This window comes from Tigriopus californicus, chromosome 3 (assembly GCF_007210705.1).
Source record: "Tigriopus californicus strain San Diego chromosome 3, Tcal_SD_v2.1, whole genome shotgun sequence".
In the NCBI taxonomy this organism is placed as follows: domain Eukaryota; kingdom Metazoa; phylum Arthropoda; class Copepoda; order Harpacticoida; family Harpacticidae; genus Tigriopus; species Tigriopus californicus.
This window is the reverse complement of record NC_081442.1, coordinates 12,057,793-12,073,128: the sequence shown is the minus strand read 5'-3', so window position 1 is coordinate 12,073,128 and position 15,336 is coordinate 12,057,793. Positions and strand designations below refer to the sequence as shown.

Sequence of the window (15,336 nt, the reverse complement as noted above, 5' to 3'; positions counted from 1 at the left end):
GGAACAATTCTACCGTTTTGACGTTATGTAAATTTAATGGCTGACATTCTTCAGAAGTCAAATAATAGGTGCTGAAACGGGTCAGAAATGAAATGCACGAAGCTTGTACTTCATGTTACGTCGAATCGTCTATTTAAAATCCCCAAACTCCCACTGAATTATTAATCATCAAGTGCAAATTATACCCAAAGACTCTTTTAGGCAAAAAAGTTACTGTAAAACGATACTTACAAAGCATTCGTAGCACAGTTCTTCTAGATCCGGCTGTATGCCTATCCATCCTGTCCGTAAAGCTTCCGGATGATCCGGGTGGGTGTGTCCCGTTGTTTCCTCCCCCTCCTCCGTGATGGTTATTATGATGGTTTTGTGTGTTGGACCGCGGAAGATTGCGTTGGATCTCACTGGTCTGTCGAATTCGAAAACCCATTCGAATGTAGAGAATAACGAGGATTCCCATGGGAAAGATAAAGAAGAGGAAGGAGGACAACTGATGCACCGGATAGTTCTGAAACCAAACGGATATGATTTATTTTCAAGTGGACCGATTCATGAATTCTGAGAGATGAAATTTTGAAACCTCAGCAAGAGCAAGATGTAAAAATAGTCCATGATCAAATTATTCTATCTTATTGCTTCATACTGGAACTATGTCAGTTGGAGGCATAGAATCCATTCGTAAGTGCAATGCAGGAATGCATTTGCAAGTCAGGCAGAGTGAAATGATGCACTTACAGAAGCAAAATAAAGTCAAGTGTAGATTGGTCATCAAATCAACCAACCAAGTCTCCTGGTTGAGAATTCAATCACAGCTAAAATACTCGTTAATAAAAGGAGGGTACAGATGATTTCCCCAAGGCAACTTGCGAACTTTCTAGTGAAGATACGTTCTTTCGTCAAGCACACAGTACAAAATTTGAAGTTTGAAGGGTCTCATTTTGATTCTTGATCAAAGGACGACTTTGTCGTGATGTCTTCACAAGTTGTCTTCGTGAGACCAAAAGGTGATCAATGAACTGAAAACTTGGTCTACAGGATGGACGGGATAAAGTGTTACAAACAAAAGCATGTTTTGCCGCTTTGAAAATTGCTCTAGATACACCAGATTCTGGATTTAGGCTCTTCGAAAAACAATGTTTTTAGTATATAAGAGAATAGTCAAATTGGTCGCTCTTGATCAAAAATATTTACAGAAAACATCCACTGTCAGCCTCACCGTTGGCGCTCTGTGTACTGTCCCCAGAAATGACTTGCTAACCTTGGCTTCCGTCCTTCGAAAGTTGCTGTTCAACAAGTGTGGCAATCATGACAATGCAAAGCGAATGCCGTCGGCAATTGGGGCACCAATTTTGAAAGTAAATGAATCAGCCATACCGGTATAGTCACTTTTGCCAAAGCAAATTCTGTAACACCTTATAAATTCCACCCTGTACGTGTTTGGGCTTCAGTTGAGGAAAGAAAGCTCCAGAGAATTAAAGCTGCTTCTCTCGGCCTTTGTTTACGTCATAGAATGAAGACATTAATCCGGGCTCTAATTAGCACTTCCACTTAGTGGTCCATAGCATGAGGATCACTTTCAAAAATAGCCCTTACATGTCTCATCAACAGTCTCGAGCTGAACCCAAGTTTATGAATGTGGCTATGGACTATGATGTGTGTCCTATAAATAGCTTCGAGGAACGATTTGAATAAGCGAGGTTCCGGACTTTATGGCCAAACTACCAGAAGCATACCTGACAGTGCTTCATAAAAGGTCTCTAAGGCCCAGAAAGGCTATTAAGTCAGGTAGGGATGAGCTCGAGCTATTGTGACGAGGGCAGAGTACAATTGGCAATGAGGATCAGGGGGAATATAATTAATGTTTGAAACACAAAAGCCAGGGTGGTTCAAAGTTGAACCATCAATAAGCATTTGTTTCTTTCTTTAGTAGTTTATTGCAAACAGACTACTTATTTTTTGTAACATGCATTTAAATCTAGAGAGTGAAAACAAATGTGTTAAAGTCGCAAAAAATGTCAAGTGTCTATTTTCTATATACGGTATTGAAAAAAGCAATTGGTGAACAATAGCGATTGCACAATCACACTATGACCTAAGGGCAATTGGTCTAATTTGATCAAAATAATCTATAAAACTAAAAGTTGAAGTGATGAAACAAATGAGAGTTGAAGAAAACTTTGATTGAAGACGCTAAAACAGAGTCATACAATTATTTTTTTTCAAATGAAGTTTTAAAGAAAACCAAATCAAGTTTTGATGGTTGCTAATAAAAAGTAATTGAGGTGGTCTTTTAAGTCTTGAAGAACAACCAATAACATGATTATATGCATTTTTTTTTTTATCCAATAACTCTTTCAAACTTCTTTGTAAAAGTGTATGACTTTTTACAATGATATTTGTTTTGTCACAGTATTGTACGTTCTTGCCCTAGATGTCTTCTTATCAGCTAGGATTGGACCTAATTAATTGGCTTCTTGTGCTTCAGACATTACACTAGTTTTCCATCTGCATCCTCGGATTACGGCTAAATAAAAAGAGCCTGGCATCGCAAGAAAGAAGAGCCTTCAATAATTGACCTTGTTTATCAGTCCGTGAACGTCCAATGGCTCTTTGATGACTAAACATCTGGGTACTAATTAAACAGCAGACACTTGCATCCTTCAACGACTAATGAGTAGGAAAACAAGTGGCAAATCCCAAAGCCATCTGGCCCAATCCGAGCTCTTAAGTCACTTGTAAAAGAATAATGATTAAAAGAAAAACAAAACTAGCCAAGTCTTCGAGAAAAAGAATACAAGAACGGCTAAAGAAAAACAAACTTGTAATCATTAAATCCACACGCAATACATTTATGTGATTTAATTTGACATCAGTTAGTAACATTATCCAATCCAATGTAGAGATAGTTCAATCTTTAGGTCTTAACGTTTATTATTATTATTATCATTATTCCATTTGCAACTCCAGACCAGTTGATTCCAGTTGATTGGGTCATGAAGGTGCAGGCAAAATCAAACTCTCTTAATGTCATTGAAAAAATTGGACGATATTAAAAGTCAAAGAGTTGGTAAAAAGTGAACGATTTGAAAGTCATATTTGATTACTATTATGATCAAGTCCCCCAAACGGTCTATACCCAAGCTTTATAGAAATGAAAGGGGGCATCTTCACCTCAACTTAGCTCGGAACTATATTAAATAGAAGCACCGGATATCTCTCTGAAATCATGGAACATGAAACAAAGAAGGATAAAGATTTTTCTACTGTTGCTGAATTAGTAACTGGAACAGTGCACCTCCAGCCGATTGAAGGCAGCGCCTCTACAATCAGAAACCATACCCTAACAGCCGTTCAGCTGCCACCCATACGCTCTAACAACTGGTGTGCTTGGCTTGCTCGCAGCGCGCTCTCTTGACCTTGCATCCTCTATGATGAAATGATCATTAGCTCGAACTGGACCGATTGTGCGGTTCTTGTCGGACTACTGAGTTAGTCAGACATTTTGAGGATTTTTTGCGTATAGGAACCATGAGTGGTTGACGGTCGAGAAAGACCCCTATGAAAACAAACTATTCGTTTTTTGGGGTAATAATCCTATGGATCTCGGTTCCTTGTATACATATTTCAATCTCTGAATAAAGCATTACCGTTTTCATGTTTTTCAATCTCGCTTAAAATGATACGTATCTAAATTAGCAAGACGAGCACATTCCCATGTGTGTAACCGAATTGATGTACGAGTATTCGGTATTCTATGGACTACAGTTGTATCACCATTTTGCTTGTTTAACCGTTAAAGACAATAAAAAGCTACACATACAGCTTTGGGTAAGATGGGTAGAACGAGTTTCAATGTTGCTTTCTTGAATTGCGAATAAACCCCTTTTGGCTGGGCAAAACAACATAACCTTGCTGAGCTTGAAGTGTTTGTTGACTTGCTCTCGTTTTATTCATAACAAGTGGTGATTTGTCATATTCTTGTAGGCAAATACTAGAACCAATTCCGGCCTTTATTTTAAGGCTCGTTTTCTTTCCTATTCGCATGCAGGACAATATTTGTCTTCGCCGAGAAGAGCGTTGTTATGCCTGTCTTACGACGTCTTTTTGGCCTTCAAGGCCACAACCACCATGTCCCTCCACTCCTATCAGTTTGGGCCAGTAAAACTAGCCTCGCAACAACGATGCATGGATTTAGAAGTCGCAATAGTGAGAAGCCGTTTTGTTATTCTATCTTCTTTGACTTTGGACACATCCGACTAAGAATGCCTTTTTGTGTGTGGATATCTTTGCATTTGGGCTTAGACAATTGTTGCCCCAGACTGAGATCGTGAGAATCGAGGGAATACACTGAATGGGAACATGGCAGCATCCCCAATGAACTCAGCCACTTTCTTACCAAAGAGCGATTGGTCTATTGTCTTCGGTCGCTAATTGGCAATCTCACATCGCACGGTTCAGAAATTGTCGCTCTAAACATTACTTTCAGAGTGAGAAATTATATACCACTAGAATAGGACTAGAATGGCAGAGTCAAGAAATAACATTGCTATTTAATACTCTTTTTATATTATTTCATTAATTTAAATGACACTGACGCTAGGTCGCTTCTGTGTTTTTTAATTGTTAGCTCAATTGAAGGACGGAATCAGAAGATTTGCTTTCTCAAAAGTATTACTGAACCATAGTTAGCCTCTAGTGATAATTGATTACCCAGCGATTGATTGGCTCATTCATTCTGCTTATGTAAAGTTATGTTGTGAGTTTGAGAAGGTATAACTTTAGTTTGATTGAACTGAAGTTTGATGTGCCTAAGCGTAATCGCAGGCACCTCTGTTTGAGGAAGGCACCACTTGGTTAAGTATGGAATGTTATTTCTCGACCAAAGTGTACGCATCCATGAGAAAACATTTTTACTTGAATGGTACATCGAATTGGTGAAAAAAGATTGCTCCTAACAAGATACTACACACTTTTTGACGCATTAAGTCTTCATTGCTTGTTTGATTTTTTTTAATGTTTCTAAAAGAAAAATCTCACGTCCAATGACAAATAGAAGAAGGGTTAAAAATCCATCACATATTTATTGAAAGATAAATAATTCTTAGAATTCAACAAGGGAAACAATTTTTTTCAGCCGTTCAACTTGATATTAGAAAAAGCATAGAGACACTCTCTTCTTCCTTATTCAACCATCAAAATGTGTCCTGTTTTTCCATTGCTCTCCCCCCAGAAACTCAAAACGTCAACCCAAGTTTTCAAAGTCCTCATACCACTCCCTTGTCTTCAAAAGCTAAGATACACTCAGTTCATTTTTGGGCCATATGTCTATTATGTTGGAACCGTGGGCAAGAAGTAGAAACCCCACACAAACAAGACTACTTTCTGTGGGGCTCATTTTTCTTCAAAGCTCTCTTATTCTTGGCGAGAGAGGACGTTCTCAGTTTTACGCATCAAGCCTTGAGCGTCGATGTAAAGGCTGGGAAGTCTTTGTTTACACGTGTTCGGAGGAGCAATAATCACATCTTCCAAGCACAAGACGAGATCTTGCGATGGCATCTTGAGTTCTCTACTCACTAAAAACGACGCCAGCTACTCACTTAACAATGCAGTTTGTCTTCGTGACACGAGTTGTTTCGGCCTTATGAGGAAATTAGTCAACGACAAAGCAAGGATGCAAGACTTAAAGACACCCCCAAAGGACTGGGGCTTTATTCATTTTGGGATAAGAATCAACTGCCAAAGGCTGATTCTGATGAAGGCTTCATTTTGGCTCTGAAAAGGATGTTCAGGTTGAAAAGCTGGTCGTAATTTTAAATGATAAGACGTTCGGTTGTGATCAATAAAGGAAAGGCTGGATTTTAAGGCTACGGAAAGATTGAAGGATCGAAAAATTATTGCAATCATTCTAAGATAAGCTTGTTCCACGGAGATCATGTTTTGTAGAAAAAGGAACAATTCAATGTAAAGATGAAAAACTCAGAAGCTGAGAAATTTAGTTTTTCGATAAATAAGACCAATTGGTTTAATCTCGAAATGGATGGCACTTGACAAAGAACAATTTGAATTGGTAAAACTCCAAAAAGGCTTTTGAGTGGCGATGAAGAGCATATCTGTATGTTAAAGGGTTAGTTTGATACTTTAATGAGCATCTGAAATGTAATGTTGGAAACTGACATTGGGATGTTAGCATTTGATTGGTTAGAGTAACAAAAATAGAAGAGGCTGCAAAGTGCAACTGAACTCATGCTCTTCCAAGACTTTCATGGGATCAATTAAAAGCCCATTTAAGGAAAGATTTTCTTTTCTACGATTCCACTTCACTTCCTTTTTCAGACCTCCATTTCAAAGATTCAAGCTAGCCTATGTGTGCAATCCAAATTGCAAAAGCTATTTTTTTTGCACAGAAAGGGAACAATATTTTTCAAAGGGTAGAAAAGGACTTCATTTGTTCCAAAGTCGAAATTATGAGACAATTGGATTAAGAGGATCTTGACGTCTTAACTGAAATTTTCTGAAAGTTAAGGAGTATTCTTATGTGATTCAATGATAAGTTTTGGATCCAAAATGCAACAGCATCGCATCCTTGTTTCATTTCCTAATTGATTAAACAGAATCAATGTATCATACGCACAAAAGTTCTGAACATTGGGGAATTCCCTTGTTGTTCCCCACTTAATCTCCAGAAGTGATTTGAAATGTCCCACTTAACAACAGAATGCAGATGATAAGAAAACAATTGCTACTAGACACATGCTCAAATCATCTCTGAATGGCTTTGATTTCCGAGATCGTTGTTTGTCTGAGAAAGCTCTCCATTTTCAAGAGATTCCACTCTTCAATATTGCGCTCTAGTCGATATTCGTGGAATGTTCTGTTTACAAATGGACTAAGGACAACGGGAACACTGGACTGTACATAGCCTAAGCTAAGGATACAGATAGAACTATTCCACACCTATTTCATTCTTTTAAGTTAACGAATGTGAAAATATCAAACCAAGTAGGATGTATTGGGATTGAACTAAAAGTAACCTTCTTGAATCTTTATATTGGGCTGGTTTGTCTGAGGGTTGAAAACAATGGCTTATAAATGTAAGGATTTGATTTGATTTGTCCAAGACCAACAGGTCTTGATTTTACGTCATCTGTAGAAGATCCTTGAAGAAAAAAGTTTCAGGCACCTAGAAGCTTCATTGTGTGCATTTCTGTTAGAAGAGGCTGAGGCAAGACTTGGCAAAAACGTTTTAAAATCTGAAGAGCCAAAGTTTTCATCAGGATTCGACCTCAAGTTGCGTGACTCGCCTTTTCTTTTGTTCCCTATAAAACTTTGCGAAGGGAAAGCGAAAATCACGCAACCCAATGAAGACCTATCCAAGCTTGAGTCGTCCCTGTTACATATGTTATCATCTCCAGTTGGACAAATGCCATTCGGACGTGTTCTAAATAAACAGAATCTCTAGAACAACATCCATCCCAACAAAGATCAGCCACAAATCCCTGCCATGATATATGTAGAAAGACGAAGAAGACCTCTGGGTTTTCCTACTCTCATCAAATCCTCCATACATACATACATGTGATGTACGCGAGTGGTTTAGTTTCCATTTGGTCTTGCTTATTGCAAGTACTGTGATTTCAATGGACCAATCAATTGTCTTTATGTAAATGATTGTGAAACGGCTGAATTATTCCACTCATGGGAACACTGAATGGGACATGGATTGGTAAAATTAGGGAAAATGAGGAAATTAATTAAAATGTCGCAATCTAGTTTAATTGGGTTGGCGCGCCAATCAACTGGTTATCCTTCTTTAAAAATTGTTTTAGTACAATGGACAATCATTTCTTAAAAAATGTTACACCCCTTTCAAAATAAAAAAATCTGGGTGTGAAATTTGTGGAAATTTTCTTTTCCAACATCTTTCAAAACCATTTTCTTTTTAGTCCAAAAATACAATGTTTTTTCATAACATACTGAAACGCGTATCTTACAATCTAGCCGAAATTGACCATTTTTTAGCATGAAACTTGCTCTGGTTGACTATCAAAGCCAGTATACAAACACTCTCTTAAAGCATGGATATCAATATGAAGCTTTTATGTTGGGTTGGTTGCTTGGTTGGTAGACGTGACGTAAAATACAGGACCTTAAGAAATGAAGAAAAAAAAAAACCAAATTCTAGTGCATCCAAATGGCTAAACATCTATCTTATAGAGTGAAAAATCAATCGATTCCAACAGAGAAATGGTAATCCCCCAAAAAATTAACCCAATGCGAAAAAGGTTATTTTCATTATTTTGAGCCAAAATATCATGTTGGTTAACAAATATTCACTTTGTTTTTTGGACAATCAGATTCATTGCTCAGAAACCCTATATTTTCGGCCTTTTTATTGTCAACAACAACGAATTTCGTGCGTGAATAATTTTACGGACAGGTTAATTTTATCTTTGCCATTTCTCACGCTCAAAAGAGCACGAACCAGTCCTGACCTCATTATTGTAGAACGCGATAAGTCGTTCCCAATGTCAACAAAGAGTTGACGAGGCGCATGAGAAATTCAATCAGTAATTGTCAGGTTTCAAGACCCAAAAATACATTTGTGCTTCTTCATTTTGTGTGGCTGCATTTTCAATTCGTTATGAAATTATGAAGGACTGTTTTAGCACATTATAGCTTCACTACCCAACGAAAGTTATTCTATGAAGTACTCGTACTTTGGTTTTCATAACTGGTTGATATGATAGTACATGAATACAGAAATCGCCCTCAATAATCTAAATGAGGACCACCTTGGCCTTCAATGACTTCGTTTGTTCTTTGACATTTCATTTATGACGTCAATCATTGGCTTATTCAAAAAATGTGTCTTCATACATTTCACTTGTTCTACGTTTTATTATAAGGAAGCAAGTCGTTTGATCTTTCCTTTATTCATGCATCAATTTTCAACGAAAGGTACAAATCCAGATAACCATGCACAGTACCTTAGATCAATATTGACTTTACAGTAATTTGTTCAAAACTTTTATGAACTTTTGTCATTGATGATGCATAAGTATCCATCCTCAACAAAGTTAGGCACATTTTGTGACCTTTACAGATGACCAAAACAAGCATCTCTGAAAATGAGCATCAATGTTGAAGAAACTTGGGTTCTTCCAAGAGCGATGAGCTCATTCTAACACATGGGATCTATCACCGCGTTTTCTTGTATTCAAGGATGTCCCGGTATTGTCATTACTGATATACTGATCCATACCCTTAGCCCATTTCATTTTATAGCAAACCAATAGAGAGTATTCATCTTGTTATTTAACCTGACATGTATCCAATCGAGCCCAAAGTAAGGCCTTCGTAGTGTCACAAAATGATCCATAAGATAGAGCTGATAGTTGATAAAGCTGTCTTGAAGTATTATTCAACATGTCACTTGCTGACAGGATCCCAAGACTTCGGATGTAGAACATTGTCAACACCTTATCGTGGACAACATATGTGGACTTGAACGAAGAAGAATCGTTCATTTGCTGTCAAACGAGCCCGACATTTTTCGAGTCTCTTTGTCGGGTTACCTTACCGTTGTTGGGTATGTAACCTTCAGTAGTTCAAGATGTAACAATTCTAATTCTAATTCAACCTTCACTTTGTATAATATCTGATCCACGAACGAATCAGAGATGGCGAGTCAGGTTGGCCCTTAATTAAAGGCTTGATTAGGGATTTTACGAATCAGTTTTTTCTTTTTTGGTTTGTTTTTTTCACGGGCTTTTCTAACCGCTGCAAGGAATGTAATCCCCAGTACTATTAAAGTGAAAGGTTATAATGCGTCTATTTTTTTAATCATTACTTTCAATCTTTATATGATATTTGTTCTACAAACGAGTTCGAGTTGGCAGACCGAGCCAGTCCTTGAATGTAGGGTTGATCTGGAATGCTGTCTAAAAATTTGTCCAAGTCTGACTTGAAAGATGCATTTGGATCAATAAGGCCTACGTACGTATTCCCTGCCAATATTAGAGGGAAGCATGTTAAACAATGAAGGAGCCCCAGAAAGAAGAGAAGTGGACTTCATTGTTCGAACTAGCCTGGATTCTCGAGGGCTTGAAGGTGCTCTCAAAACGCACATTATGTTTCTACGGTCCCTAGAAGTGACCCTAAATCCTGGGTTGGGACAAAGCTCATGGATGTTTTTGAAAGCGTTACAGTATCAGATACCTTTCGTACCTTCTCTGAACATTGTACAATCCCAACTTTTTTAGTCTCCTCCAATAAGAGAGCTATCTCAATCCTTCAATGTTGAAGCCCAGATGTGCGAAGCATATTCAAGATGGGCTTAAACATTCGATTGGTGCAGAGTTACTATCGTGTACAGACAACTCATGGTATGCTTGATGGAAAAAGGTAAAGTGCGCCTTCAATTACTTATCAATGCTGGCCAATGCATGCACTGTTAGGAGAAAATGGTCAAAACAAAGGAACCTGTATATGAGAGTGAGAATGTAAGTTGCAAATTTTCCTTCTGCAGGTGTTTATATAGCACATAAATGTGTGACAATATTTTCATGCTTCTACTACATATGAGGATTTTTTTTCAATTTCTCCATTTTGTGTTTTGTGTTTCAAAAATCAATGCAACATTTTTTGCCTCAGCAATGACCAAAGTTATTCAAAACCTAATTCAACCTTAAAAATATAAATCTCCCACCAGTTATGACTTGGAAGGAGAATTCAAAATGTCATTTTGAAAATGTAAAGAAACGGAAATTCAGAAAACCGGATCCAGTCTGGTTAGAGAGTCAGAGGCTGGTATGGCATTGACATATCGAGAAACGATTCTAATCTTACAAATAAATCTGAACAGGATTACATTGTATGCATGTGGAGGGAGAGGTCAGAAGTACTCAATTCGATTCAAATATTGATCCCCGGAGGGACCCTTGAGTTGATTCTTGTTCTCAATCTTAGCCATATGATGTCTTATACATAAGTCGCGACTCTGAAGCAACGGTGATTGATTAGGTCCATACAGCACTAGAAAGTAATTTCCGTCGTTGGGATTGATGAGGCTCCCCACGGTACCGAACCAGCAAGCAAGAACTGATGTTCAAAGCTAATTTCCCAGTAAATTCAGACGAACATCTAAAATCGGGATTACCCACTAGATCTGGATAAAAATAGACGCATATCCTATCCATCGATTTATTGCGTAGTTCTATATCCTGTCTGGCTTTTAGAGGGATTATAACATTGGGACATTGGATTACCTTTGGATAGATATTGTCGTCCAAAAGGGCGCAGAAAGCGGATTCCTCCAAATAGTTTCCCGAATTCAGGGGCCGATCAATGTAGTTAAGTCGCGTGAAGATGGCATATGGAATGGCCGAAACCAAGCTTATGAGCCAGACCAAGCATATGATTCTGACCGCTCTTTTGAACCCGGACATCGTGTGAGAGTACAGGGGATGACAAATGGCCAGATATCGTTCCATGGAGAAAGAAACAATGATGAGAACCGATGAATAAGAAGTCCTGAAATAACAAAGGAGGAATACGAGCGGGGTTCAAGAAGAAAGAGCTTCCCAAGAGAGGTTTCGTGATGAATCTGTCTGTGGTAGAAGAAAAGGACAACAACCAATTCATAGAACATGAATTCATTTGTTTTCCTGATCATTTGATTTAAATTCAAGAGCTAGATGGTATCATTCTTCGGTAAATGTTGCCAGATCAACTCTTTACAACAAAACATTAATTAGAACATTTTAAAAGACTGAGAAAGTTGTTCAGGTCCTACAGATGATTTGTGTTTCCATGAATGTACGTAGGAGCTATTGTAGCCAGGAGGTCTAAGGATGTGCATGAATAAGGTAAAAAAATTATCCCAGGAGTCATGGGTTCAAACCCTTGTTCTACTTAAAAGCCAAGTTATTTGTAGTCAAACAGTAGTGTTTAGTGCAATTTCTTAGATATGAGAGAGGCCTCCAAAAGGGTTCTTCCTTGACCTTTCTCAAGCAAACTTTTAGACCATAACCATGCCCACAGCCAGAGAAGCAATTTAATAAGGAAATCATTGGATGATGTTATGGTTGGCTAGGCAAAACTCAACCCTCCTACCCTGGCACTCACCAATTACAAGGAATTATCCAAGGTTTATGTTAGTTGACTTTGATATGAATCATCAGCATATTTTAAAAAATATAAAGTCTTTTAAGTCACAGTGTGCAAAAAATTAACCTTTTTATTCATTTCTGTTCATTAATTAAAGGGGCCTTGATTGATTTTGAAACAATCCAAGAGCATGTACCAGTACCCCAGAGTTTCCACGTTCTCTTTCCAAAAAATGCTATTGGTGATGTAACACACTTATAGTAATAACAGTTATGTTATTGGGGCTTTTCCAACGGGATCCTGCATGTTTATGCTTTTTCCACTTTATTCAATCATCTTGGTGCACACATGCCATGTATTAGCTTAACATTTCATAATATTTCAAAAAGACCCCCACATTTAGGCCACTGAGATGGTCTCACATCAAGAGAAACACGATAAAACTGCTCTGCTTACGAGTACTTGCAAAAGCGTAGGTGACCATGAAGCTAAAAATCTACTTTTGCTTCAATACCCCTCGCATCGAACGGATAATTCATCAAGTGAGTCTGAGTGGGCGCAGTCGTTTTGTTAAACTTTCTCTTTTAGACAACGAGATATCTAGATGGAAAAGGGATGAAGGGAAAGTGTTCGAGTGTTTCTCCAGGATTCTGCGGACATGAGTCCGATGGCCAATGATTTACATCTCCATCAAAAGCAGTGGCAGGCTGATATATATATATATATACTCACATTTCCGATACCAAGGATCGTCCTTTACACATGGCCTCCCCCAACATCCACGGATACTGTTGCCAATAAATGGCTAGATCGTTCGGCAAACCTGGAAAACGATGGAGGGATGTTTCTCAATATTGAAGAGCCATTCAATAACCCACACTCACAGTACATCGAGAAAACAAGCCCATGTGTGTTTGAGTCGAAATTTCTGAGATTTTGTACCGATTCGTAGCGAGCAGCCATGAAAAGAAGGCCGAAAGTTTTCACCCTTTTCCGCTTTATGCTTTTGTACAGAGACAAGCGAGAGCCAAAGAGACAAGGCTACGAATGAGGTTTATCGTCCGGAAACATTTTGTAGTAGAAGAAATCTATGGCTTCCAAGGTTGAGATGAAAGTTTGGAGCCATTCAACGATTTCTTTAGCGGGGGTAACAACCGATTTCGTGGCACCAAGTTGGGACATTTCCAAATTTAGCTTAATGATGAAACTTGGAAATACCGATTGAGAGAAAAGGGATTCTGCGTATACTAAGCTAGGTCATCTGGCTTATCGAGTTTAGAAAAGAAACTTTTTCTTAAGTGGCTTTCAAGAGATGCGGCTGTTTTTAGTTACCCATCCACCGTATACGAAACTGTGCGAACGGATGTGGGTGGAAAAAAGTTATGTGAATCTCTCTGAGTCCTTGTCTGAGTTTGAAACATATTATCAAGCTGCCTTAGACTTTGTTTAACTAAAAGGTATTTACCAAGTTGAAAAATGATGCAAATAACGCTGGAAATATCAACAAACTCTGCTTGTAACAAATCTCCTGTTTATTGACGAAGCAAAGAGAAAGCTCAAGTTTGTTCAGGAACCCTGAGTTATGATAAATTTCGATTGTTATGCATATGTTACATCTTCATGATCCTGAAACAAGTTGTTGAACCTTCTTGTGTCTATTTGTAGAAAATACACATCGCTAAAGCCTAGGAAAAACAACTACACGTGAATTACGTCATTATTTTCAAGGATGTAACTTTTCACGGACCCATTCCAACCAACACGGTAGTAAGTTTGTCATTCGTTCCACTGGAGAAAAATACCACCAAGTTGAAACACGATGCATGATGCTTACTGACGTTTATTTTCCTTGTTGGTTCTCCAAACACAATAGGCGTTTATTTAGCCCAACACGCGTGATTATCTGATCCCCAAACCAGGGATGCGCAGAACAAGAATATCATTAGTTTTGCCATGGCTCCTTAATGGAGAGGTACAAGCCTGTCGGGGAATCATTAAGGCACTTGGTGTGACCTTCTGGCGCGACCAGATCTCGTGGGAGTTCTCCAAACAGATTGCGATGATGTATGACTTGCTTGGATTGCAGACGATTGCACGCATAGTAGCCTTCATCCGACCTCTGAAGGTTCACTGGATCCATGAGAGGGAATTCAGTTATCAAATGAAGGCAGAGAAATTGGGTCGACGAATCATGTCACTTGGAACCTTGTGCCACTTCATTTCATTTGTGGGAGAGGATTTGCTCCCTATTCCGCCAAAGAGGTTTTAATGATTACGTTTTGGGCTTGGGAATAAAAGAAATATCCTGCCCGGAAAAATCTCAGTAATTGCTGTGGCTAATTAAAAATCATGTGGTTAAAATCCAATTTCTCGGCCTGGTGTCAAGATCGAAGTTAGCCATGACGGCCAGTTTTTCTGTCATTTCGAAACAAAGCTGATGAATTGCCCACTTGGGGCTCTAATCACACCTATTGTCACAAGGTTAAACCAGTCCAGGCAAAAACATCTCCGATCTTGACACATAACTTTTTCCATCGCAACTTTCCGAGTGTCAAGATGTCCAATTCCAAGTTTCCTCTTCCAGTTGGCCAAAGGGGACTTAGAGCCACAGGACAAGTTAGAAGAGAATGATTCCTGCTCCATTGAATGTAGGTCCGAGAATGGTTCCTCGTCTTCTCTTCGTCTGGCTCGAATGGGCTAAATCGAAAAGAAAACTCAGATAAGGAAAACTCGAGTACGAGGATAAAAAAACACACACTTGGTATTGGACTTGTCCGCTCAGAAACGGTCACACTGAAAATTGGGCACAACAAAAGCACGTTAGTAATAGATAGGCCAAATAATGGGCATGTTGCAGAAAAAGGGAAATATGTACGTGTATTCAAGTTCAATGCTAGCATTGCTTGCATGCTTTATTTTGCAACTGAATTCAAAACGCGTTTTGCCATTGCAATGTTTGTAATTGTGCTTATTGTTGAAGAGGAACCAAACATACGACAATGAATCGTGCAACGTGAGTAACACAATCACTGCACAACGACTCCAAGCCTAACCAATAGATCAAAGACTACCGCGATGATTCCCCTGAAGAGGGACATGTCAGGGTTGAAAGTATTTTAAATGACGAAAAAAACCGTCAAATGATATTGTTATTGTGTTTGGCCATAATATCTGGCTTTTTAGGAAGCCTTTCCAACTAGGGTAGTACTTTCAGATGGTGGTGGTGGGGGG

General features: G+C 38.6%; 2 protein-coding genes across 11 annotated transcripts in view; both read right to left on the bottom strand.

Moving 5' to 3' along the window:
- LOC131878591 (pyrokinin-1 receptor-like) overlaps positions 1 to 15,336 on the bottom strand; it is a 65,112-nt gene that overhangs the window by 8,258 nt on the left and 41,518 nt on the right. For all 6 annotated transcript variants that reach the window (XM_059224627.1, XM_059224628.1, XM_059224626.1 and 3 more), the window contains 3 exons: positions 12,838 to 12,928; positions 11,265 to 11,529; positions 232 to 505 (listed from right to left, as the gene is read on the bottom strand). In XM_059224627.1, the coding sequence (XP_059080610.1) occupies positions 232 to 505; positions 11,265 to 11,529; positions 12,838 to 12,928 (630 nt within the window). The remainder of the gene's footprint in view (positions 1 to 231; positions 506 to 11,264; positions 11,530 to 12,837; positions 12,929 to 15,336) is intronic.
- The window catches only part of LOC131878595 (uncharacterized), an 8,645-nt gene continuing 7,238 nt past the window's right edge, over positions 13,930 to 15,336 (bottom strand). For all 5 annotated transcript variants that reach the window (XM_059224638.1, XM_059224640.1, XM_059224637.1 and 2 more), the window contains exons 7-8: positions 14,652 to 14,802; positions 13,930 to 14,236 (exon numbers count right to left, since the gene is read on the bottom strand). In XM_059224638.1, coding sequence (XP_059080621.1) covers positions 14,048 to 14,236; positions 14,652 to 14,802 — 340 coding nt within the window. In that variant the 3' untranslated portion in view covers positions 13,930 to 14,047. The remainder of the gene's footprint in view (positions 14,237 to 14,651; positions 14,803 to 15,336) is intronic.